Source organism: Nerophis ophidion, linkage group LG02 (assembly GCF_033978795.1).
Source record: "Nerophis ophidion isolate RoL-2023_Sa linkage group LG02, RoL_Noph_v1.0, whole genome shotgun sequence".
NCBI classification, from domain to species: domain Eukaryota; kingdom Metazoa; phylum Chordata; class Actinopteri; order Syngnathiformes; family Syngnathidae; genus Nerophis; species Nerophis ophidion.
The window spans coordinates 1,394,139-1,420,031 of NC_084612.1; the positions used below are offsets into that span (position 1 = coordinate 1,394,139).

Here is a 25,893-nt window from a genome sequence, read left to right on the forward strand (position 1 = left end):
AGAACGCTTGGTGCGCGTGCACGTTTGTGTTAAAAAATGTACATTTAAATTTTATTTTTTAAAAAAATAATAAAAAAACATCCCTTTAGTCCAGTCTGACGTGGACACGGAGGAGGTGGTGCCGATGCTGCTGCCCGTCCACCAACCTGCTGACCCGGACCACCTGATGGTGTCGCTGCCCGCGTTCGGAAGGAAGCTCCGCCTGAACGTAACCCGGGACTTCGGCCTGGTGTCGGCCGCCCTGCTGGTGGAGGACAGGCGAGGGGGGCGGAGTCCGGCGCTCAGCCGACTGGACCGGGACCAGCTCTGCCTCTACTCCGGTTCCGTCCAAGACCACCCGGAATCCCTGGTGTCTCTCAGCACCTGTGGAGGCCTGGTAAGTATTCTTCTACCTGTCGGTTCAGTCCTGATGGTTCTGGTTTGTTTCCCGCCTTGTGGTTCTGATCCAGAACAGGGGTGTCCAAAGTGCAACAAGCTAATAAAAAAAAATTAAAAAAGTGTAATGTAAGAGCAAACATGTGAAATTTAACGATGAAAAGTTGCAACTTTGACTCTAATAACACAAAGCTGCCATGCAGGCTGTTTTTTATCTTTAAAGGCCGACTGAAATGAGATGTTCTTATTTAAACGGGGATAGCAGCTCCATTCTATGTGTCATACTTCATCATTTGGCGATATTGCCATATTTTTGCTAAAAGGATTTAGTAGAGAACCATCCATCCATCCATTTTCTACCGCTTATTCCCTTTCGGGGTCGCGGGGGGCGCTGGCGCCTATCTCAGCTACAATCGGGCGGAAGGCAGGGTACACCCTGGACAAGTCGCCACCTCATCGCAGGGCCAACACAGATAGACAGACAACATTCACACTCACATTCACACACTAGGGCCAATTTAGTGTTGCCAATCAACCTATCCCCAGGTGCATGTCTTTGGAAGTGGGAGGAAGCCGGAGTACCCGGAGGGAACCCACGCAGTCACGGGGAGAACATGCAAACTCCACACAGAAAGATCCCGAGCCTGGATTCGAACCCAGGACCTTCGTATTGTGAGGCAGACGCACTAACCCCTCTGCCACCGTGAAGCCCACTCTCAAGTCTTCTGTTGAATACATTAATTCTAAAACTTTCACCTCAAAAGGAACCTCTGGGATTTGAACCTGGAATCTGATGTATACTTAACAGGCACTTTAACCAACTAAGTCTCAGCACCACCTGAGATTGACAATAAAAAATGGAAAGATTTGCACATCTTGATTGACGATTAAATCTGTAAAAAAGTCCAACGTAGCAACAGAAGTGGTATTTAAACAGATTTACAGCTATTCAATAGAAACATGGAAAGGCAAACATCTCCAAATGTCGTTAGTTTAATTGGTAGACAGTGGGATCCGTCTTTGCATACAGTTTGTGCTGCCCTAAAAGGTACTGCTGGGATTTGAACCCAGGGAGAACATCCACGATAAAGTTGGCAACTGGAGAAAAGCCCTGCCTCTACCGGAAGTCGCAGACGATGACGTCACATGTTGAGGGCAACTCATATATTCACATTGATTTTAATGGGAGCCTCCAACAAAAACAACTATTCAGACCGAGAAAACGACAATTTCCCCATTAATTTGAGCGAGGATGTTTGAGGATATTGATAGCGACGGACTAGGAAAAAAAATCAAGTTATTCATATGTTTTTAGAGATATTTACTAGGATAATTCTGGGAAATCCCTTATCTTTCTATTGTGTTGCTAGTGTTTTAGTGAGTTTAAGTGTACCTGATAGTCGGAAGTGTACGTCCAAGTGAGTTTAACTGTACCTGATAGTCGGAAGTGTACGTCCAAGTGAGTTTAACTGTACCTGATAGTCGGAAGTGTACGTCCAAGTGAGTTTAACTGTACCTGATAGTCGGAAGTGTACGTCCAAGTGAGTTTAAGTGTACCTGATAGTCGGAAGTGTACGTCCAAGTGAGTTTAACTGTACCTGATAGTCGGAAGTGTACGTCCAAGTGAGTTTAAGTGTACCTGATAGTCGGAAGTGTACGTCCAAGTGAGTTTAACTGTACCTGATAGTCGGAAGTGTACGTCCAAGTGAGTTTAACTGTACCTGATAGTCGGAAGTGTACGTCCAAGTGAGTTTAACTGTACCTGATAGTCGGAAGTGTACGTCCAAGTGAGTTTAAGTGTACCTGATAGTCGGAAGTGTACGTCCAAGTGAGTTTAACTGTACCTGATAGTCGGAAGTGTACGTCCAAGTGAGTTTAAGTGTACCTGATAGTCGGAAGTGTACGTCCAAGTGAGTTTAACTGTACCTGATAGTCGGAAGTGTACGTCCAAGTGAGTTTAACTGTACCTGATAGTCGGAAGTGTACGTCCAAGTGAGTTTAACTGTACCTGATAGTCGGAAGTGTACGTCCAAGTGAGTTTAAGTGTACCTGATAGTCGGAAGTGTACGTCCAAGTGAGTTTAACTGTACCTGATAGTCGGAAGTGTACGTCCAAGTGAGTTTAAGTGTACCTGATAGTCGGAAGTGTACGTCCAAGTGAGTTTAACTGTACCTGATAGTCGGAAGTGTACGTCCAAGTGAGTTTAACTGTACCTGATAGTCGGAAGTGTACGTCCAAGTGAGTTTAACTGTACCTGATAGTCGGAAGTGTACGTCCAAGTGAGTTTAACTGTACCTGATAGTCGGAAGTGTACGTCCAAGTGAGTTTAAGTGTACCTGATAGTCGGAAGTGTACGTCCAAGTGAGTTTAACTGTACCTGATAGTCGGAAGTGTACGTCCAAGTGAGTTTAACTGTACCTGATAGTCGGAAGTGTACGTCCAAGTGAGTTTAACTGTACCTGATAGTCGGAAGTGTACGTCCAAGTGAGTTTAAGTGTACCTGATAGTCGGAAGTGTACGTCCAAGTGAGTTTAACTGTACCTGATAGTCGGAAGTGTACGTCCAAGTGAGTTTAAGTGTACCTGATAGTCGGAAGTGTACGTCCAAGTGAGTTTAACTGTACCTGATAGTCGGAAGTGTACGTCCAAGTGAGTTTAACTGTACCTGATAGTCGGAAGTGTACGTCCAAGTGAGTTTAACTGTACCTGATAGTCGGAAGTGTACGTCCAAGTGAGTTTAAGTGTACCTGATAGTCGGAAGTGTACGTCCAAGTGAGTTTAACTGTACCTGATAGTCGGAAGTGTACGTCCAAGTGAGTTTAAGTGTACCTGATAGTCGGAAGTGTACGTCCAAGTGAGTTTAACTGTACCTGATAGTCGGAAGTGTACGTCCAAGTGAGTTTAACTGTACCTGATAGTCGGAAGTGTACGTCCAAGTGAGTTTAACTGTACCTGATAGTCGGAAGTGTACGTCCAAGTGAGTTTAACAGTACCTGATAGTCGGAGGGGTGTACGTCCAAGTCGACGGCAGCTGTATGGACGACACAAGCTCAGCTGATATCCGGTAAGAAGCGACTTTTTAACCACAGTTTTCTCAGCGAAACCTGCTGGTTGACATGTAGTCGGGATCCATGTCCGCTGTGATCCATACTAAAGTTTCACCTCCGTGAATTTTAAACAAGGAATCACCCTGTGTTTGTGTGGCTAAATCTTCCCAACTCCGTCTTTCTACTTTGACTTCTCCAATATTAATTATAATAATAATAATGGATTAGATTGATATTGCGCTTTTCTATTGTTAGATACTCAAAGCGCTCACAGAGAAGTGGGAACTCATCATTCATTCACACGATGGTGGTGGTAAGCTACATCTGTAGCCACAGCTGCCCTGGGGTAGACTGACGGAAGCGTGGCTGCCAGTTTGCGCCTACGGCCCCTCCGACCACCACCTATCATTCATTCACCGGTGTGAGCGGCACCGGGGGCAAGGTTGAAGTGTCCTGCCCAAAGACACAACGGCAGCGATTTGATGTTAATAGGTGGGAAGCGAACCTGCAACCCTCAGGTTTCTGGCACGGCCGCTCTACCCACTACGCCATGCCGCCCGTTCAACAAATTGCAAAAGATTCAGCAACACAGAGTTCCAAAATACTGTGTAGTTATGCCGTTAAAGCAGACGACTTTTAGCTGTGTGTGTGTGTGCAGCGCTCATATTCATAACAGACCGTGACGTCAAGCGTACACGTCATCATTACACGACGTTTTCAAGAAAAAAGTCCCGGGAAATTTAAAATTGCAATTTAGTAAACTAAAAAGGCCGTATTGGCATGTGTTGCAATGTTAATATTTCATCTTTGATGTATAAACTATCAGACTGCCTGGTGGGTAGTAGTGGGTCTCAGTAGGCCTTTAAAACTCTAGTTCAGAGGTGTCAAACTCATTTTAGCTCAGGGGCCGCATAAAAGAAAATCCATTCCCAAGTGGGCCGGAATGGTGTGATGTTGTAAGCATTTCACCAATCTCGCGCACTTTGCAAATTTGGACGGGATGTAACAGCAAAACAGTCTCCCAACACTGCGTAGATGGCATCAAGGCCTATTTATCCAAGCGTGAGGGTTGGGAAATGGAGGTGTTTGGCGAGGGAAGTGTGGATTCAGGCCGGGTGGCCTATTTCAAGTTCCAGGTAACCCTACATTATTATATTTTATAAATAGTAAGCCAAGTTGTGGTAGTAGATTAGTCAGTAGTTTAGTTGTGGATGTACACTGTATAGTGATGAATCCAATAAACATTTGATTTGATTTGATTTGACTTTGATTCGACATTAAATTGCGCCCATTGGTATTGTGCTTACAACGAAGATAACTTCAAAATAAAGACAACTCCAGGTTGTTTACTTTGTGTTACTTTGGCCAAAAACAGAACAAGCACATTGTGAAAACGTACAAATCACAAATAATCCTCTGGAAAAAACACTTCAAGTTTGTTGAAAATTCTGAGGAAATTGGTGCAGTTTCAAAAACACAATGAGTTTAGACGTGGTCTCAGTTTATCTACAAAGACAGGATTACACTTAAAATCGCAGTCTTTTTTGGGATTGAACAAATAAACACAACATGTAAACTCTTCGAGGTATCAAACACCTCCTTTGCCATGTCCACGTATCAATCCACAGTTAACTCAACAAACCATGAGAATCGGAGGTAAAACTATTCAAAAGGGTTAAGTTTTCTCACTATATTTTCATACCTCAGTTGGCGCCTGTCTTGGCAATAATCCTAGAACCCCTTGGTGGACACCTTATTTCACCGGTTTGGTCCATGTGCCGCCTGTAACGGCTCTGATATTCCGAAGCATTTTGGGTGTATGGAAAAGAGTTTTATCTATCTATTATTATTATTAATGTTATTATTGTGGAAAAAGGACGACAACGAGGCATCTTGCAATGAATGGTAAAAGTTGATTTTCAAGACAAAAAATGATTTTCAAGGTAAAAGTTGATTTTCAAGACAAAAAATGATTTTCAAGGTAAAAGTTGATTTTCAAGACAAAAAATGATTTTCAAGGTAAAAGTTGATTTTCAAGACAAAAAATGATTTTCAAGGTAAAAGTTGATTTTCAAGACGAAAATTGATTTTCAAGGCAAAAGTTGATTTTCAAGACAAAAAATGATTTTCAAGGTAAAGTTGATTTTCAAGACGAAAATTGATTTTCAAGGTAAAAGTTGATTTTCAAGACAAAAAATGATTTTCAAGGTAAAAGTTGATTTTCAAGACGAAAATTGATTTTCAAGGTAAAAGTTGATTTTCAAGACAAAAAATGATTTTCAAGGTAAAAGTTGATTTTCAAGACAAAAAATGATTTTCAAGGTAAAAGTTGATTTTCAAGACAAAAAATGATTTTCAAGGTAAAAGTTGATTTTCAAGACAAAAAATGATTTTCAAGGTAAAAGTTGATTTTCAAGACAAAAAATTATTTTCAAGGTAAAAGTTGATTTTCAAGACAAAAAATGATTTTCAAGGTAAAGTTGATTTTCAAGACGAAAATTGATTTTCAAGGTAAAAGTTGATTTTCAAGACAAAAAATGATTTTCAAGGTAAAAGTTGATTTTCAAGACGAAAATTGATTTTCAAGGTAAAAGTTGATTTTCAAGACAAAAAATGATTTTCAAGGTAAAAGTTGATTTTCAAGACAAAAAATGATTTTCAAGGTAAAAGTTGATTTTCAAGACGAAAATTGATTTTCAAGGTAAAAGTTGATTTTCAAGACAAAAAATGATTTTCAAGGTAAAGTTGATTTTCAAGACGAAAATTGATTTTCAAGGTAAAAGTTGATTTTCAAGACAAAAAATGATTTTCAAGGTAAAAGTTGATTTTCAAGACGAAAATTGATTTTCAAGGTAAAAGTTGATTTTCAAGACAAAAAATGATTTTCAAGGTAAAAGTTGATTTTCAAGACAAAAAATGATTTTCAAGGTAAAAGTTGATTTTCAAGACAAAAAATGATTTTCAAGGTAAAAGTTGATTTTCAATACGAAAATTGATTTTCAAGGTAAAAGTTGATTTTCAAGACGAAAATTGATTTTCAAGGTAAAAGTTGATTTTCAAGACAAAAAATGATTTTCAAGGTAAAAGTTGATTTTCAAGACAAAAAATGATTTTCAAGGTAAAAGTTGATTTTCAAGACCAAAAATGATTTTCAAGGTAAAAGTTGATTTTCAAGACAAAAAATGATTTTCAAGGTAAAAGTTGATTTTCAAGACCAAAAATGATTTTCAAGGTAAAAGTTGATTTTCAAGACCAAAAATGATTTTCAAGGTAAAAGTTGATTTTCAAGACAAAAAATGATTTTCAAGGTAAAAGTTGATTTTCAAGACAAAAAATGATTTTCAAGGTAAAGTTGATTTTCAAGACGAAAATTGATTTTCAAGGTAAAAGTTGATTTTCAAGACAAAAAATGATTTTCAAGGTAAAAGTTGATTTTCAAGACGAAAATTGATTTTCAAGGTAAAAGTTGATTTTCAAGACAAAAAATGATTTTCAAGGTAAAAGTTGATTTTCAAGACAAAAAATGATTTTCAAGGTAAAAGTTGATTTTCAAGACAAAAAATGATTTTCAAGGTAAAAGTTGATTTTCAATACGAAAATTGATTTTCAAGGTAAAAGTTGATTTTCAAGACAAAATGATTTTCAAGGTAAAAGTTGATTTTCAAGACGAAAATTGATTTTCAAGGTAAAAGTTGATTTTCAAGACAAAAAATTATTTTCAAGGTAAAAGTTGATTTTCAAGACAAAAAATGATTTTCAAGGTAAAAGTTGATTTTCAAGACCAAAAATGATTTTCAAGGTAAAAGTTGATTTTCAAGACAAAAAATGATTTTCAAGGTAAAAGTTGATTTTCAAGACCAAAAATGATTTTCAAGGTAAAAGTTGATTTTCAAGACCAAAAATGATTTTCAAGGCAAAAGTTGATTACCTGAGTACACAAGATACTGCCGTCTATTCCAGTGATTTTCAACCTTTTTTGAGCCGCGCACACTTTTCACATTTCCAAAATCCTGCGGCACACCACCAACCAAAATGACACTCCAACACAGTATATCATGCATATAGTTAATAATATCATTTCTAAATGTATTTATACCCACCTAGTGTGAAACCTGGGTCTGTTTGGATGAACACAAAATGGATATCCTGGCAGAAATGGTAGAAAGACACACACAAAGCGCTTCCTCAACAGCTCTTGGTCTTTCTCTGTTTTTAGTTTTTATCGCAGTCAAGCTTGAGAAGCTCAGCTCACATAGAAAATGGGAGCAATGTCAAAATGGCTTTGTTGGCCAGAATGCTGAACTACTTGGCAACAGATAACCAAAAACTGTCCAAAGGAAGATCAGCATAGTTTACCTTTATACCCCGATCTTTTTTCAGTTCAATGAGTATTTACAGTTTCCTTTCTCAAAAACTTCTCCATCACTGTCACCTGCTCGCCTCCTCCTGCTGTGATCCCACACTGTCACGTGTCACGTGTCACGCAGCGCTAACTACACTGTATTTACTCGCCCTCTGCTGCCACCTACTGAAATAGAAGAGTATTACATTATCTGCCGCACTTTATTACAGCAGGCCCCCTGACAATGGTTAATTAGGAGATATTACATAATTACCCACGGCACACCTGACGATCTCTCACGGCACACTGGTTGAAAATCACTGGTCTATTCTTAAAACCCACACAAAGACATTATTGGGGAGTAAAGGTGCCAAATAACAATGTGTTTGAAGCGGAAGACACAAAACGGCAGGTTTTAAGTTTCCGCGCTTTACTTTATACCTCTTGCTGGTCCTAACAGAATTGCTATTGTGACATCCAGTGGACACATTCAGAACAGCAGTTTCTTTCATTAAAAAAAAAAAAAATGCAACTCATTTTAATCCAACTTTTTTTTTATTGACTTTTTCACATATACAGAAAAAAGGTGCAAGTCGAAACAGTACAATTTTAAAGTCTGTGAATTCTTCATACCTTTACCCCTAAAACCCCACTCAGGTCGAACCAACCAGGGACACATGGCACAAACAACAAGTAAGACGACAAAGACACACACATTCACACATACACCCATACAAGACCAAAAACAGAAAGAGAGAGAAAGGGAGAAAAAAAATAAAATAAATAATACTAATACTAAATAAAAGGGAGATTATTCCTCATCTGCGTCTGGACATAAGCCAAGAGAGTTGACATGCAGTAAGAAAGGACTCCATGAATTTTCAAACACTTGAGCAGAGCCATTTAGTGAAAATCTAAGTTTTTCCAATTTTAAATTGTAAAGAACCTCTTTAATCCAACGGCCGTGTGATAATGCAACTCATTTTAATACTTGGCAAAGTCATCAGGTGGGCCGGATAAAACCTGTTGGCGGGCCGTGTGTTTGACACCCCTGCTCTAGTTACTATGGAGACCCTAAAGCATGGTTTTTCAACCGCTGTGCCGTAAGATACAGTCCGGTGTGCCGTATCTAATTTTCATCTTTTTTTTTTTATGGGGGCGGTATAGCTTATAAAATGGCTAAAATAGGTTATTGTGACCAAAATGATCACAGTTTTTGTTATTATTGTAGTATTGTTTAACGCAGTGGTTCTCAACCTTTTTTTAGTGATGTACCCCCTGTGAACGTTTTTTTTAATTCAAGTACCCCCCTAAGCATTTTTGAAGTCAAATACAGCACTATGTCATCAGTTTATGATTTATTAAATTGTATAACAGTGCAAAATATGGCTCATTTGTAGTGGTCTTTCTTGAACTATTTGGAAAAAAAGATATAAAAATAACTAAAAACTTGTTGAAAAATAAACAAGTGATTTAATTATAAATAAAAGAAGTAATCATCAACTTAAAGTGTTATCTTTGGGAATTGTAATAGAGATCCACCTGGATTCATGAACTTAATTCTAAACATTTCTTTACAAAAAAAGAACATCAATATTTATAGAACACGTCCATAAAAAAATCGAGCTGTTAACACTGAATATTGCATTGTTGCATTTCTTTTCACAGTTTATGAACTTACATTCATATTTTGTTGAAGTATTGAAGTATAAATATATAAATATATTTGTAAAGGATTTTTCAATTGTTGCTATTTTTAGAATATTTGAAAAAAATCTCACGTACCCCTTGGCATACCTTCAAGTACCCCAAGGGTACACAGACCCCCGTTTGAGAACCACTGCTTTAATGTGTTCCAAAAGTAATTATACACACGTAAAATATTTTAACCAAGTTGTATTCTTTTAGGGCTGTCAAAGTTAATGCATCTGTATGCCTGTGAGTGTCCTCGCCTTCTCCTTGTGCTGAATTGAAATCAACAACCGGTAGAGCTCGGTTGGTAGAATGGCCGTGCCAGCAACTTGAGGGTTCCAGGTTCAATCCCCGCTGTCCTAGTCACTGCCGTTGTGTCCTTGGGCAAGACACGTTACCCACCAGCTCCCAGTGCCACCCACACTGGTTTAAATGTAACTTAGATATTGGGTTTCACTATATAAAGTGCTTTGAGTCACCAGAAAAAAAAAGCTACATAAATATAATTTACTTCACTATTTGGGTTAAAAATATTTTTTGCAAAGCAGTAATTATAGTCTGCAAATGATGTGTTGTTGTGAAGTGTCTGTGCTGTCTAGAGCTGGGCAGAGTCACCGTGTAATACTCTTCCATATTAGTGGGTGGCAACTGGTAGCTAATTGCTTTGTAGATGTCGGAAACAGCAGTAGGCAGTGTGCAGGTAAAAAGGTATCTAATGCTTAAACCAAAAATAAACAAAAGGTGAGTGCCCCTTAGAAAAGGCATTCTATCAATGAATGTTTATTTATGTAGCCCTAAATCACAAGTGTCTCAAAAGGCTGCACAAGCCACAACGACATCTTCGGTTCAGATCCCACATCAGGGCAAGGAAAAACTCAACCCAGTGGGATGACAATGAGAAACCTTGGAGAGGAACGCAGATTGCACCCCCCCAGGGTGACCGGTGCAATGGGTGTTGCGTTGGTCTAGCATAATATTGTGGTCTAAAAAGGAAGTCTATTTGAAGGCTAGAGTATACAAATGAGTTTTAAGATGGGACTTAAATGCTTCTACTGAGGTAGCATCTCTAACTGTTACCGGGAGGGCATTCCAGAGTACTGGAGCCCGAATAGAAAACGCTCTATAGCCCGCAGACTTGTTTTGGGCTTTAGGAATCACTAATAAGCCGGAGTCCTTTGAACGCAGATTTCTTGCCGGGACATATGGTACAATACAAACGGTAAGATAGGCTGGAGCTAGACCGTGTAGTATTTTATACGTAAGTAGTAAAACCTTAAAGTCACATCTTAAGTGCGAGGGAAGCCAGTGCAGGTGAGCCAGTACAGGTATATATGTATGTATATATGTATATAAAGGTATATACAGTACAGGTATATATGTATGTATATATGTATATAAAGGTATATACAGTACAGGCGTAATATGATCAAACTTTCTTGTTCTTCTTCTTGTCAAAGGTCTAGCAGCCGCATTTTGTACCAACTGTAATCTTTTAATGCTAGACATGGGGAGACCCGAAAATGATGTTACAGTAATCGAGACGAACAGATGAATAATGATCTCAGTGTCGCTAATGCACTTGATGTGTGCCTCAAAGGAGAGAGTTGGGCCGAAGATAATACCCAGGTTCTTTACCGAGTCGCCTTGTGTAATTGTTTGGTTGCCATTGAAGCTTAGGGAAGGCTATGCAGAACGAAACTAAAACCGAACTGGCTACAAAGTAAACAAAAACAGAATGCTGGACGACAGCAAAGACTTACTGTGGAGCAAAGACGGCGTCCACAATGTACATCCGAACAAGACATGACAATCAACAATGTCCCCACAAAGACGGATAAAAACAACTGAAATATTCTTGATTGCTAAAACAAAGTAGATGCGGGAAATAGCGGTCAAAGGAACACATGAAACTGCTACAGGGAAGTACCAAAAAAAGAGAAAAAGCCACCAAAATAGGAGCGCAAAACAAGAACTTAAACACTACACACAGGGAGACAGCAAAAATCGAATAATAAAGTCACGGCGTGATGTGACAGGTGGTGACAGTACACCTACTTTAAGACAAGAGCTATATTGATGCATGCTTGGTTATGCTTTAGAGTCACATCCAACAATTGCGACAACTTTTTACTGTCAATTGAATGATTTCTGCTGGTGGTGTGCCTCCGGATTTTTTCAACTCAAAAAACATGCCTCGGCTCAAAAAAGGTTGAAAATACTGCCCTAAAGAGACATGGAGGGAAAAAATTATTTGCGAGATCTCGCAAAAGGTTTTTTTCCTATGTAAGTGAATCAGAAGTGTTGGTGACGAACCCCAAGTTGCAGAGAAGGCGGCAGGTATTGTGCGGGAAAACAATTTAACGTCCATGATTATAAAGACAAAAAACACAAACCAGAAACTAGGAGGACAAACTGGAAACAGGGAACAGGGATCCAGCAAACAGGAACTAGGATCAAAAAGACAGTAAGCTACAAACAGCTACAGAATATAGCTTACCACCACCGCATGCAGCTACACTCACATCGACACGACAGGTAGGAACGACAATAATCCAGCACAGACCGGATGGGAAGGCAGGTTAAAATACCACCTGGCTGATTGACACCAGGTGTGGCCAGGTGCCATTCAGCCACAGCTGAGGCCACACAGCACTCATGGAGACAAACAGGAAACAGAACCAAAACAAGAGCGCTGAGAGGAAATACTACACACACAGAGGAAAAACCAAAACACAACCAAACTGTCAGGGGCAAGCCTGACAACAGCGATGGTGAACGGGAAATGAAACTGACAAAGCGAGGAAGGAGCCTACCCATCAACTGTGGGAGAAGTTAATTGTTTTTTTTATTTTAGTATTGGCCTAACATATAAAGACATCAAATCCGTTCTTGCACGTAGACGTGGCTTTGACATAAGTGAGAGACATCCGAAAAGAATACTCAGGGCGAGGGGGCTTTTTCATCGTACTGTGATCTTGCGGTCCTCTTTTTCCGAGATCTCGCAAAACATCCATGTCCCTTAAGGAGCTCCGTAAATTACTCAAAAAATAATAGTGAATGAAAATCAAGTCCGAGTCCATGGTTCTCGCCCGGAAAAGGGTGGAGTGCCATCTCCGAGTTGGGGAGGAGACCCTGCCCCAAGTGGAGGAGTTCAAGTACCTAGGAGTCTTGTTCACGAGTGGGGGAAGAGTGGATGGTGAGATCGACAGGCGGATCGGTGCGGCGTCTTCAGTAATGCGGACGTTGTATCGATCCGTTGTGGTGAAGAAGGAGCTGAGCCGGAAGGCAAAGCTCTCAATTTACCGGTCGATCTACGTTCCCATCCTCACCTATGGTCATGAGCTTTGGGTCATGACCGAAAGGATAAGATCACGGGTACAAGCGGCCCAAATGAGTTTCCTCCGCCGGGTGGCGGGGCTCTCCCTTAGAGATAGGGTGAGAAGCTCTGCCATCCGGGAGGAACTCAAAGTAAAGCCGCTGCTCCTCCACATCGAGAGGAGCCAGATGAGGTGGTTCGGGCATCTGGTCAGGATGCCACCCGATCGCCTCCCTAGGGAGGTGTTTAGGGCACGTCCAACCGGTAGGAGGCCACGGGGAAGACCCAGGACACGTTGGGAAGACTATGTCTCCCGGCTGGCCTGGGAACGCCTCGGGATCCCCCGGGAAGAGCTGGACGAAGTGGCTGGGGAGAGGGAAGTCTGGGCTTCCCTGCTTAGGCTGTTGCCCCCGCGACCCGACCTCGGATAAGCGGAAGATGATGGATGGATGGATGGAATGAAAATCAATCTTGTTATGATTTATTGACCTATTGAAGACTTCACATCAAAAATGTCACTTTTAAAAATGTTTTTTTTTTTGTGGAGAAAAGTGCATATTTTGTGTGTTGACATTAAAAAAATATTGTTATCTATGACAGTGGTCCCCAACCACCGGTCCGGAGACCGGTATCGGTCCGTGAAGCATTTGCTACCGGGCCGGAGAGAAGCATAAAATAATTTTATAAAGGACTGCATTTTCTCCGACTTAACTTTGTACTGTCCCACTAGACCAGGGGTGTCAAACTTCTTTTCATTGAGGGCCACACTGTCAATGCAGGTCCGCTTGTAATAGTCAATAATTAAAGAATTTGCCTATGAATTTAAAATGTTTATTTTTTTTTTCTTAAAGAGTAAAACAAATCTGTGGATTTGACCACTTTTTTTTCAGAAAAAAAAACTGTCAGCTTAGTTTCCAGACTTTTGCGGTAAAATATATGGTGTTTGTTTTTTTATTATTATTACTTTTACAACCAATATAAATACAGTACCGCTGTTTATTTTTTTGGGCAACTCAGCTGACAGTTTTTTACCATAATAAAATGTGCTACCATAAAATCATCAACTGTGGATTTAAAAAAAAAAAAACCTGACAGCTCAGTCGACAGAATTTTACTGTAAAAAACAAACATTGGTCATTTTTTTTTCAACTTACAGTAATATGCTGTAAAAAAAATTCACTACATTTTACAGTAAAATCTATTGGTAATTTTTATAGTGTACAATTTGATGGATAACTTGCTTCGAAACCATAAGTTAAGCAGATATTGAAGAATTTATTCGGATTTTGACCAACAGAGTTAGATAATATATTTGTTGCAATATTAGACACTATTTTATTTCCCTGTCAAATTGGAAAAAAACCTAATACCGTTAGTAAGAAAATAAGAAAGTATAGAAAGAAAATATAAGGTATTTTATTGACACATTATTTCCAGGCTCTGGCGGGCAATATAAAATGATAGGGAGGTCCAGATCTGGCCCTCGGGCTTTGATTTTGACACCTGTGCACTAGACACACCAATGAGCCTGTTTGTAGATGTACAATAAAACTCCTCATAGAAAGTTGCCATTTTTATAACTTTGTGACACCTGATGCATGTAATCACAGCAGTATGATAATTCTATGTGTCTACATTAAAACATTCTTATTCATACTGCATTAATATATGCTCATTTTAAACTTTTACGCAGAGAGGGAAATCACAACTAAGTCAATTGACCAAAAGTGTATTTATTAAACAGTTATTAAGCAGTGGCACAAACATTCATGTCATTTCCAAACAGAAAGTGCAAGATTGTCAGAGGCGTTTTAAAACAAGCTATGAGTGCACTTTTGTGCATGATGTCACTAAGATGACATATCAAAACAACACTAAATTTAAGTGCACTTTTTGTACAGAAGACCACTACAATAGTTTAAAAAAAATAAAGTCCACTTTTGTGCACAAGATATTTCAATAACTGTCAAATAAAAATGAGCTGCATAATAGTGGTAGGTTCCTGCGGATGTTATCTACTTCAGTTGTTGACTATTTTTTTCATACGGTGTTGATCTGGAAATAGTTGCCTCTGCATTTTGTTGGTGTGGCACCGAACAGACATGTTGACATGTGGAGTTTCAAGCATTCTTTATTCCCTAGCAGGTGACTTTTCAAATGACGCTACATGTCAGCAGTGCTGCTTCCTTTGTGTAGCAACGCTTTTGCCGCGTACTTGACAAATTACGGTTGTCTGTTCGACATCTTCCCGCTTGAAGCCAAACCACGGCCAGACGATGTACCCCCTGCTGTTTTTCTTAGGAATTAATTCTTCCTTCATTTGTTACCAGATTCGCACCTTCTTTCTCTCGTATTACCACTCGCACCACAGCTAACGTTACCCATGCTGCTACCTCTTTGCTCCGCGAGGGCGTATACGTATGTGACGTATGTAAGAAGGTCCGCTTGTTTTAGTCTCTGTGAGAAGCAGAGACAAGAATGAGTGAGAAGAGCTTGTAGTGAAATGCCAGCAGCTGAAAGCAACTGCGTGAGAACGTATACACAAATATCACGATATAGTCATTTTCTATATCGCACAGAGGCATATCGAATATATTGATATATCGCCCAGTCATAGTCTGGAGACTTGCATTTACCGAGTGTCCCTGAATGTATCACAGTATAATACAGTTAGCATTAGCGTGTTTGATGCATTCAATAACCACTGTACACTTGTGTTTCGCTGCAGACAGGCCTGGTCCACATGGGACAGGACGTCCTCTTCATCCGCCCCCTGGGGGTCCCCAAAAGTTCATCGGAGTCTTTTTCGGGTCTCAAACATCAGCTGATGCGACGGCGCCGCCCAGTCCAGAACGCGTCAACTCGGCACGCCAAGAGGTCCGGACGCTGCGGCACCGCACCAGGTGAGCAACGCTAGAAACGACACGAAACATCCAATCAGAGCGCTCGATGCTGTTGTCAGTGTTGCTATGGTATGTTTTGATTGATTGATTGATACTTTTATTAGTAGATTGCACAGTACAGTACATATTCCGTACAATTGACCACTAAATGGTAACACCCCAATACGTTTTTCAACTTGTTTAAGTCCACGTTAATCAATTCATGGTACAAATATATACTATCAGCATAATACAGTCATCACACAAGTTAATCATCATAGTATATACATTGAAATATTTACATTATTTACAATCCGGGGGGTGGGATGAGGAGCTTTGGTTGATATCAGAACTTCAGTCATCAACAATTGCATCAACAGAGAAATGTGGACATTGAAACAGTGTAGGTCTTATTTAGTAGGATATGTACAGCCAGCAGAGAACATAGTGAGTTCACATAGCATAAGAACAAGTATATACATTAGAAGTACATTTGAGTTGTTTATAATCCGGGGAGATGGGATGTGAATGGAGGAGGGTATTAGTAAAGTGTTGAAATTGCCTGGAGGTGTTGTTTTAGAGCGCTTTTGAAGGGATATAGAGATGCACTTACTTTTATACCTGTTGGGAGTGCATTCCACATTGATGTGGCATAGAAAGAGAATGAGTTAAGACCTTTGTTAGATGGGAATCTGGGTTTAACGTGGTTTGTGGAGCTCCCCCTGGTGTTGTGGTTATGGCGGTCATTTACGTTAAGGAAGTAGTTTGACATGTACTTGGGTATCAAGGAGGTGTAGCGGATTTTATAGACTAGGCTCAGTGCAAGTTGTTTTACTCTGTCCTCCACCCATGTTGCCATGACACAAAGTGTGTACATCGCCAACTGGTGGTCTGGCATACTTACTACACGGCTGTTTTCTGGCCCATGACGCAGTGTCATATTGTTAACGTTTCCTTGTGAGTCATGTGACCCATCTGGACCAGCAGGCCCACTAAATGTCAGCTTTGTGTCTACTGCTGTGTGTGTCTTCCATCTTCTTCCTGCAAACGTCTTGCTTCAACCTTCACGCTAGCTTTTTTTTTTAGCACGCTAGCTACCTAGACGGGGTCTTGCGAGTCGTAAGAATTCCAAATGTCCGTCTGACCGATGAGAACATTGTGATGTTTGCCACTCCGGTCCTGTTGGTGGTAGTGGCGCGTACACCCCGCGGGCCCCAATGCAAGTGGACCGTAAGGACCACGAGTGTTAATGGCAATGAAGTAATCACAGCTGGAACGATAAACGGCCATGTGGCGTGTCGGCCAAGTCCCCCCGTGCACACCCAGCAAAATGTGCACCTTTACGCCTGTAAAAATGTCTGTGACACGCGCTCGCACCGCTTGTGCACGCTCATTAAGTGGAGCAGCTCGACCCGTCTGAAGTTATGTAACCACACACACACACACACACTAATACTTTCCACATGTTCACAAGTGGGTCAGACACTGAGGCGAGTGTGTGTGTGTGTGTGTGTGTGTGTGTGTGTGTGTGTGTGTGCATGTGTTTCTTTGCATCTGTGTTAAAAAGTGAACAGACTTTCATTTTAACGCCCGACATCCTCAGCTGATGTTCAGATGGACTTAAAACGACAGCACGCACACTAATGCTAAAATGAGTTTGTTTACACCAGCGCAGGTTTTATAAAGTGATGTCACACATGGATCACATGACTCTTGCTAGTGCGAGTGAAGCCTTTTTACATTTAAACTCAGCTTTTTTTTCTTTTTTTTTAGCTTATGGTTTAAAGCACAGGGGTCAAACTCTCCCGTCCAAAGGCAAAACCTAGTAACTCACTTCTAGCTGATTTTGAGAAAACAAAGGAAAACCAATCTATCTTGATGCTGTCTTACAAAGATCTACAAAGTCATCAAACGTATCGATGTTTTCTTGAGCTTTCATTTTCTTGCCGATTGAGCCATGGATTGAACGTGTGCCCTTTCTCCAGATATTTTATCACAATCTCGGGTGGGCCCCATTCTGCGTTTGCACATTGGGCAAGAGCCGTGTACAGCGTCCAGTTTTTATTTTGACCTCCACAGTTATCTGCCCAAAAGAGTATGCAAGGGGAAGAATCAAGAACAGTACATTTAATGAAGGTGCTTGCAACGTCCTGGGCCAATCTTCCAAATATCCCCTCGTGCCATAATATCACATAATCGAGTTGACCGTCAACCCCCATTCGTGCAAATGTCTCATTAAAGACAATAAGGCGACTGACAAAGAAGCTTTGATTGGTCCCTTGAGATACTAGGTTTGTCTGTTGTATCTACGCGGTTATGTGGTAGTTGCTAGGTCCTGCCATGCACGTAACAGCTTACTTACGGAACAAATTACAATATCACATACACTAATGTAAAGCATATCACCTAGGAACTCCAAAATTATTATCAGCTCAGTTTTGACCAAAATTGAGTTACTGGGTTTTGCCTTTGGACAGGAGAACTCAAGGCCCGGCGGCCACATCTGGCCCGCCACCTTTTTTAACGTGGCCCCCGAAAGCCTAGAAATATTGTGCGTAGCGTATTTTTCGGACTATAGGTCGCAGTTTTTTTCATAGTTTGCGACTTATACTCAGGAGCAACTAATATGTGAAATTATTAACACATTACTGTAAAATATCAAATAATATTATTTAGCTCATTCACGTAAGAGACTAGACGTATAAGATTTCATGGGATTTAGCGATTAGGAGTGACAGATTGTCTGGTAAACGTATAGCATGTTCTATATGTTATAGTTATTTGAATGACTCTTACCATAATATGTTAGGTTAACATAGCAGTTGGTTATTTATGCCTCATATAACCTACACTTATTCAGCCTGTTGTTCACTATTCTTTATTTATTTTAAATTGCCTTTCAAACATGTATTTTTGGTGTTGGGTTTTATCAAATGAATTTCCCCCAAAAATGCAACTTATACTCCAGTGCGACTTATATATGCTTTTTTCCTTCTTTATTTTGCATATTCGGCAGGTGCGACTTATACTTTGGAGCGACTTATACTCAGAAAAATACGGTACTAAATGTTTTCATTGTTTCCATTTTGACAGAAAAAAATATGTAATGCTTGAATTTGCGTATGTTTTAAACTTCAATATTAGCTGCTCATGTAACAAATATTACGTTATCATTAGAGGTGGGACTCGTTATGCACCTCACGGTTTGTTTCAGAATCAATTCTCGAAATGTTTAATTTGGTATGATAATTATAATCAAACATTTTTAAAACATATCGCCCGAAAAAGGGCGGAGTGCCATCTCTGGGTTGGGGAGGAGACCCTGCCCTAAGTGGAGGAGTTCAAGTACCTCGCAGTCTTGTTCACGAGTGAGGGAAGAGTGGATGGTGAGATCGACAGGCGGATCGGTGCGGCGTCTTCAGTAATGCGGACCCTGAATCGATCCGTTGTGGTGAAGAAGGAGCTGAACCGGAAGGCAAAGCTCTCAATCTATCGGTCGATCTACGTTCCCATCCTCACCTATGGTCATGAGCTTTGGGTCATGACCGAAAGGATAAGATCACGGGTACAAGCGGCCGAAATGAGTTTGGGTCTCTCCCTTAGACATAGGGTGAGAAGCTCTGTCATCCGGGAGGAACTCAAAGTAAAGCCGCTGCTCCTCCACATGGAGAGGAGCCAGATGAGGTGGTTCGGGCATCTGGTCAGGATGCCACCCGAACGCCTCCCTAGAGAGGTGTTTAGGGCACGTCCAACCGGTAGGAGGCCACGGGGAAGACCCAGGACACGTTGGGAAGACTATGTCTCCCGGCTGGCCTGGGAACGCCTCGGGATCCCCCGGGAAGAGCTAGACGAAGTGGCTGGGGAGAGGGAAGTCTGGGTTTCCCTGCTTAGGCTGTTGCCCCCGCGACCCGACCTCGGATAAGCGGAAGAAGATGGATGGATGGATGGATGGATTTTTAAAACACATTACAGGTTACAAAATCAAATTTTTGGTTGCTGACGTATATAGGCAGCGAGTAAGCATTGAGATGGCCTAAAAACGTCCTTTTAAAATGTTCTTCTTTTTTTTTTTTAATAAATGATTTTAAATTATGAATCGATTTATAAGTTAAATAAATAAAAATTGCGATGTATATACAGTACATATATAAATATATATATGTATACATCTCAATTTTTATTTATTCCAGTTATAAATGTATTCATAATTTTATAAAACTGATTTAAAAAAATGTGTTTTACTTCAAAGTGTGTTATCCATCATTTTGTTTGTACAGAAATCAAACAGTTGTATGCATAGATCAGGGATTCTCAAACCGTGGTACGCTTACCACTAGTGGCCTCCTACAGGTTGGACGTGCCCTAAACACCTCCCTAGGGAGGCGTTCGGGTGGCATCCTGACCAGATGCCCGAACCACCTCATCTGGCTCCTCTCCATGTGGAGGAGCAGCGGCTTTACGTTGAGTTCCTCCCGGATGGCAGAGCTTCTCACCCTATCTCTAAGGGAGAGCCTGGCCACCCAGCGGAGGAAACTCATTTCGGCCGCTTGTACCCGTGATCTTATCCTTTCGGACATGACCCAAAGCTCATGACCATAGGTGAGGATGGGAACGCAGATCGACCGATAGATTGAGAGCTTTGCCTTCCGGCTCAGCTCCTTCTTCACCACAATGGATCGATTCGGGGTCCGCATTACTGAAGACGCCGCACCGATCCGCCTGTCGATCTCACGATCCACTCTTCCCTCACTCGTGAACAAGACTCCTAGGTACTTGAACTCCTCCACTTAGGGCAGGGTCTCCTCCCCAACCCGGAGATGGCACTCCGCCCTTTTCCGGGCGATATGTTTTAAAAATGTTTGATGTATAATTTGGTATGATAATTATAATTTCGAGAATCGATTCTGAAACAAACCGTGAGGTGCATAACGAGTCCCACCTCTAATGATAACGTAATATTTGTTACATGAGCAGCTAATATTGAAGTTTAAAACATACTCAAATTCAAGCATTACATGTTTTTTTCTGTCAAAATGGAAACAATGAAAACGTTTAGTACCGTATTTTTCGGAGTATAAGTCGCTCCACTAGTGAGTGGTAAGCGTAAAATGTAATTTCAGTTCTGATGTGTCTTGTACATGTTGGAACGGACAAATAAAAATGATTCTGATCTAGTGGTACGCCAAAGAATCCCTAATTAAATATTCAAACACAATGCAACTGTTCAAAGTGTGTGTTATTATTACACTGGCCAAAAATATTAAATATATTTGTTGAGGGAAACCTCTGCCTTGTTTTTAATGAACATTTAGACCTACTATGCTGCTGTATTTTAATATTGGTCATTATGGTGGTACTTGGAGAGCCAAGTGTTTTCTGAGGTGGAACTTGGTGAAAACAGTTTGAGAACCACTGGCATAAATAATTGTGTATTAATATAATGCGGCGATTATACATTAATTTTCATACATTCACTGTTACAAGCAGCCCTAAGAATGCGCTTTGTGTCCCTAAACTAAAACAAGTGTGACACTTTTTGGTTTAAGATGAGTTACTTTGTGACACTTGGGATTTAGGGCTGTGTATATAAACATTGATTCATTGATTGATTGATTGACTTAGTGAAGTGAAGTGAAGTGTCACTGGTCAGCATTGAAACAACAAACAGCAGGGGGCGCTGTAGTAAGTGAGGCTTTGGCTTGTATTCTTGAAAGATAATCAAGTTCGGATTCTTTTTTATCTGAAAGGTGGGCAGAGTGTCGTGATGCCAGTGTTAAATATAAACCATTGTCCAATCAGAGTAATAATGAATATTTGCTCATTATGGATGAGTCTTGTCACCAGTAGGAGTGTAAGAGAGTTGCTGGGAGGAAGAAAAAGTGTCTTTGTTGTCTTTTCTTCGGGGTGTTAGTGTTGGCGTGCGTGCTTCCGAGTTTGATTTCCTGAGTAGAAACAGCGTCCTCAGACTGCGGGGGAAGTGGGTCATGTTGCTAAGAAGCTTCGAGAACAGCTCAGCTCTTTATTAACATGCCAGAGGACTCGCGGCAGCTCATTAGCATATTCATCATGCACCTGACAGTCCTGATAATCTTGCGTCCCTAATAAAGTGGCCATGTTTTGATGAATAAAATGTATGAGACGATCGTCAGCATTTTGGATGGTCGCTTACTGGACCCGCTGCTTCTGGCTCGGTTCTCTTGAGCCTCTTTTGTGGACCGAACAAAGACCAGGATGTTCTAGGAGTCCAAAGTGCAGCCCGCAGCTCATTATGTTGCGGCCCACCGCACATTCTAAAAATACTATTACAAAAAACTATTAAAAGAGAAAACAGGTGGAATGTAATGAGAAAACAAATAAATAATAATAGAAAACTGCCATGCAGGCTCTTTTTTTTTTTGTTTAAAACTGTCATTGCTGGGAAAAAAAAGATTTAAAATCAATGTTGTCAAGACTCATAGAATAATTTAAGGCTTAATTTACTTTGATTGATTGATTGATTGAGACTCTAAATCAGGGGTCGGGAACCTTTATGGCTGACAGAGCCAAGAAGCGAAATATTTTCAAACGTATTTCTGTAAGAGCCATATAATATTTTTTTAACACTGAACACAACAAAACGTGCATTTTTAAGTAAGACCAACATTTCTAGAGTATAATAGGTCTCGTATTCTTCATAATAACATTGTAATTCTGAAGCTAACTATGGAGGGGGCGTGGCCGGCGGGCCTGCAGCAAAGCGGGGTGTTGCCAGGATCGGCCTCCTAAATCAGCGACAGGTGCGTAAACGGCCCAGCTGGGCCTTGTTATCTAATCACCTGTCGCCCTGTTTATAAGTAGCAGCCAGGAGGAGAGACGGGGTTGGGGCTGGAGCCAGAGTGCGAGTGAGAACGAAAGACAAAAAGACAATTGCTGTAAAGCAACTGAGAGACTTATTGAAAATTAAAAGAATATTGTAACCCTGAAACAGGCTCTCATGTCGGTGCTTGGTGGTCTGAAGAACCTCCAGGAGGGCAAGTCCTACACTAACCAATAATAAATAAATAACTTCTTACTATTAACGCAACTTCTTGAACAAGTGCGGTAGAAAAAAGGATGGATGGATTCAAATGCATGAGCATGTTTTATATTTTGAACGTTATTTTTAACACTGTGATTACAAGAGGAATTATTCATTACTTATTGTGTTAAAGCAGTGTCAGCTCAGATTTATCCGAGAGCCAGATGAAGTCATCAAAAGAGCCACATCTGGCTTGCGAGCCATAGGTTTCCTACCCCTGCTCTAAATAGTAGATTGCCCAGTGCAGTACATATTCGGTACAATTGACCACTTAATGGTAACACCGAATAAGTTTTTCAACTTTTTTAAGTCGGGGTCCACGTTAATCGATTTATGCATCAGATATTCCACTTTTTAAATATTTTTGGGAGAAAATATTGCATATTTTGTGTTTGCAATAAACAAAACAAAGTATTCTATGGCAAAAAGGGAATTACCGTATTTATCGGAGTATAAGTCGCACCGGCCGAAAACGCATGAACAAAACATGAACAATCATATTACAGTATCTGTAAAGTATTAGTCCACATTTCATGTTTTGTTTGTGCACAGTTAGCCACGCAGCGGATGTACCGTAGTTGTTATAACACGCATGACTTTCTGTGTGTATCATGATCCATTTAAAGTGTGACTAACTTGATGGACAGTTGTACGTTTGGTCCAGCTGGCCGAGGACGTTTTTCCGGTTTATTTATTTTTGGGTCAGCACTCCATTTTTCTTGAAATAGCTTGACTCCAAGTTTGATATTTTGCAGCTTTGAGTTACTTTCACCTCACTCTATCGGCTTCCGTCTGCCCCAACGTCTCACACTTCTTTCATGCTCGCTTCTATAAACAGCGGTTCATCCTCAGTACATTCAGCTTAAAAAAGATAAGGTTGTGAATACTAATTTGTCCAAAAATAGTCGTCTTTGTTGTTTGTTACCAAATGTGCCATGATTAGAAAACACTCGCATTTGATTCCGGGAGTAGGAACGCACATTTGTTGCCGGAAGTCAGACGTGCGCTGCTGTGGAAACGGAAATCAATGCCAGGAAGAAATCAGTCCCGGCAATGATTAAAAGGACCAAAATGTGGTACATATTGAACATATATACGTGTAGACTGCAATATAAAGGAAGTCACACATAAGAGATACGTGTAGACTGCAACATGATGGCAGTCACACATAAGAGATACGCATAGACTGCAATATGACTCAAGTAAACAACATCAGCATTTTATATGTTTTATTTGAAATAAAGAACATTACACACGGCGCTCAAAAATCTTTAAAAATGTTTTAATACGACTTTGGTTGCTATGAAGCCGCACCGCTTGATGATTTGTACTGTGCTTCAAATACAGGTATTATTATGATGTGTGTACAAGGTACAGTAAAACAGATTATCTGCCGTTTTGTTTTGCAAAATTATGCAAAAGCAATAATTTTTTACTTTCTGGTACTTGCTGATCTGTATTTGGGATCTGCATAAGTCCTAATAAAAATTGCGCGCCTCGTAGTCTGTTGCTTCTTTTTCTCTATCTTCTTGTTATGGGACAATCATCCTCCACTGTTGCCATTTCTAATATAAAGTAGTGTAAAGGTCTTTCTTATATCAGCAATAAAAGCACTAAAACATACCAGTATGGTGAGTTTACATTATTCACCCAAGGAACTTTAGTCATTAGAGAGTTCCAGTCAGACTTTTTTTTCACGGGACACATTTTAGGTGGATGAGGAGATGCAGCTCTGTTATTAATTTCAGTGACGTCGGAGTGTCATTAAAACAATTAGCTCCATCTTTTGACACTTCTTCCCCTCCCGTCCTTGCACGCTACACCGCTACGACAAAGATGACGGGACATAAATAAGACCGCCTACAAAACGGCGCATCTTAAAGCGACTGTAAGAAAGCGGCTTGAAGATGGTCTGTAAAACATAATCTATGTAACATTTTGACCATAGAACCACCATTACATGTTAAGTAGACCACAAGGAAGTGTTGTACATTTAGAAAAAAAATAATAATAATATGAACTAGAGCTGCGAATCTTTTGGTGCCCCACGATTCGATTCAATATCGATTCTTGGGGTCACTATTCGATTCAAAATCGTTTTGTTTTTTTTGTTTTTCAATTCAACACGATTCTCGATTCAAAAACGATTTTTTTTCCGATTTAAAAGGATTCCCTATTCATTCAATACATAGATTTCAGCAGGATCTACCCCAGTCTGCTGACATGCAAGCAGAGTAGTAGATTTTTGGAAAAAGCTTTTATAATTGTAAAGGACAATGTTTTATCAACTGATTGCAATAATGTAAATTTGTTTTAACTATTAAACAAACCAAAAATATGACTTATTTTATCTTTGTGAAAACATTGGACACAGTGTGTTGTCCAGCTTATGAGATGCCATGCAAGTGTAAGCCACTGTGACACTATTGTTCTTTTTCTTTATTCTTATAAATGTCTAATGATAATGTCAATGAGGGATTTTTAATCATTGCTATGCTGAAATTATAACTAATATTGATACTGTTGTTGATAATATTCATTTTTGTTTCACTACTTTTGGTTTGTTCTGTGTCGTGTTTGTGTCTCCTCTCAATTGCTCTGTTTCTTGCAGTTCTGAGTGTTGCTGGGTCAGGTTTGGTTTTGGAATTGGATTGCATTGTTATAGTATTGCTGTGTATTGTTTTGTTGGGTTGATTAAAAAAAATAGATTTAAAAAAAAAAACAAGAGAATCGATTCTGAATCGCACAACGTGAGAATCACGATTCAAATTCAAATGGACTTTTTCCCACACCCTTAATATGAACCCTTTAATGCGCCATATAATCCGGAGCGCCTTATATATGAAAAAAGATCGAAAATAGACCAGGCAGTGCGCCTTATAATCCGGTGCGCCCTATGGCCCGGAAAATACAGTATATAAAATCTATCCAGGGCAGCACGGTGGTGGAGGGGTTAGTGCGTCTGCCTTACAATACGAAGGTCCTGAGTTCAATCCCGGGCTTGGGATCTTTCTGTGCGGAGTTTGCATGTTCTCCCCGTGACTGCGTGGGTTCCCTCCGGGTACTCCGGCTTCCTCCCACTTCCAAAGACATGCACCTGGGGATAGGTTGATTGGTGACACTAAATTGGCCCTAGTGTGTGAATGTTGTCTGTCTATCTGTGTTGGCCCTGCGATGAGGTGG

At 40.3% G+C, this 25,893-nt stretch overlaps 1 protein-coding gene across 2 annotated transcripts in view; it reads left to right on the top strand.

Moving 5' to 3' along the window:
* adamts17 (ADAM metallopeptidase with thrombospondin type 1 motif, 17) overlaps positions 1–25,893 on the top strand; it is an 82,347-nt gene that overhangs the window by 472 nt on the left and 55,982 nt on the right. For both annotated transcript variants that reach the window (XM_061875608.1, XM_061875604.1), the window contains exons 2-3: positions 90–376; positions 15,500–15,674. In XM_061875608.1, coding sequence (XP_061731592.1) covers positions 90–376; positions 15,500–15,674 — 462 coding nt within the window. The remainder of the gene's footprint in view (positions 1–89; positions 377–15,499; positions 15,675–25,893) is intronic.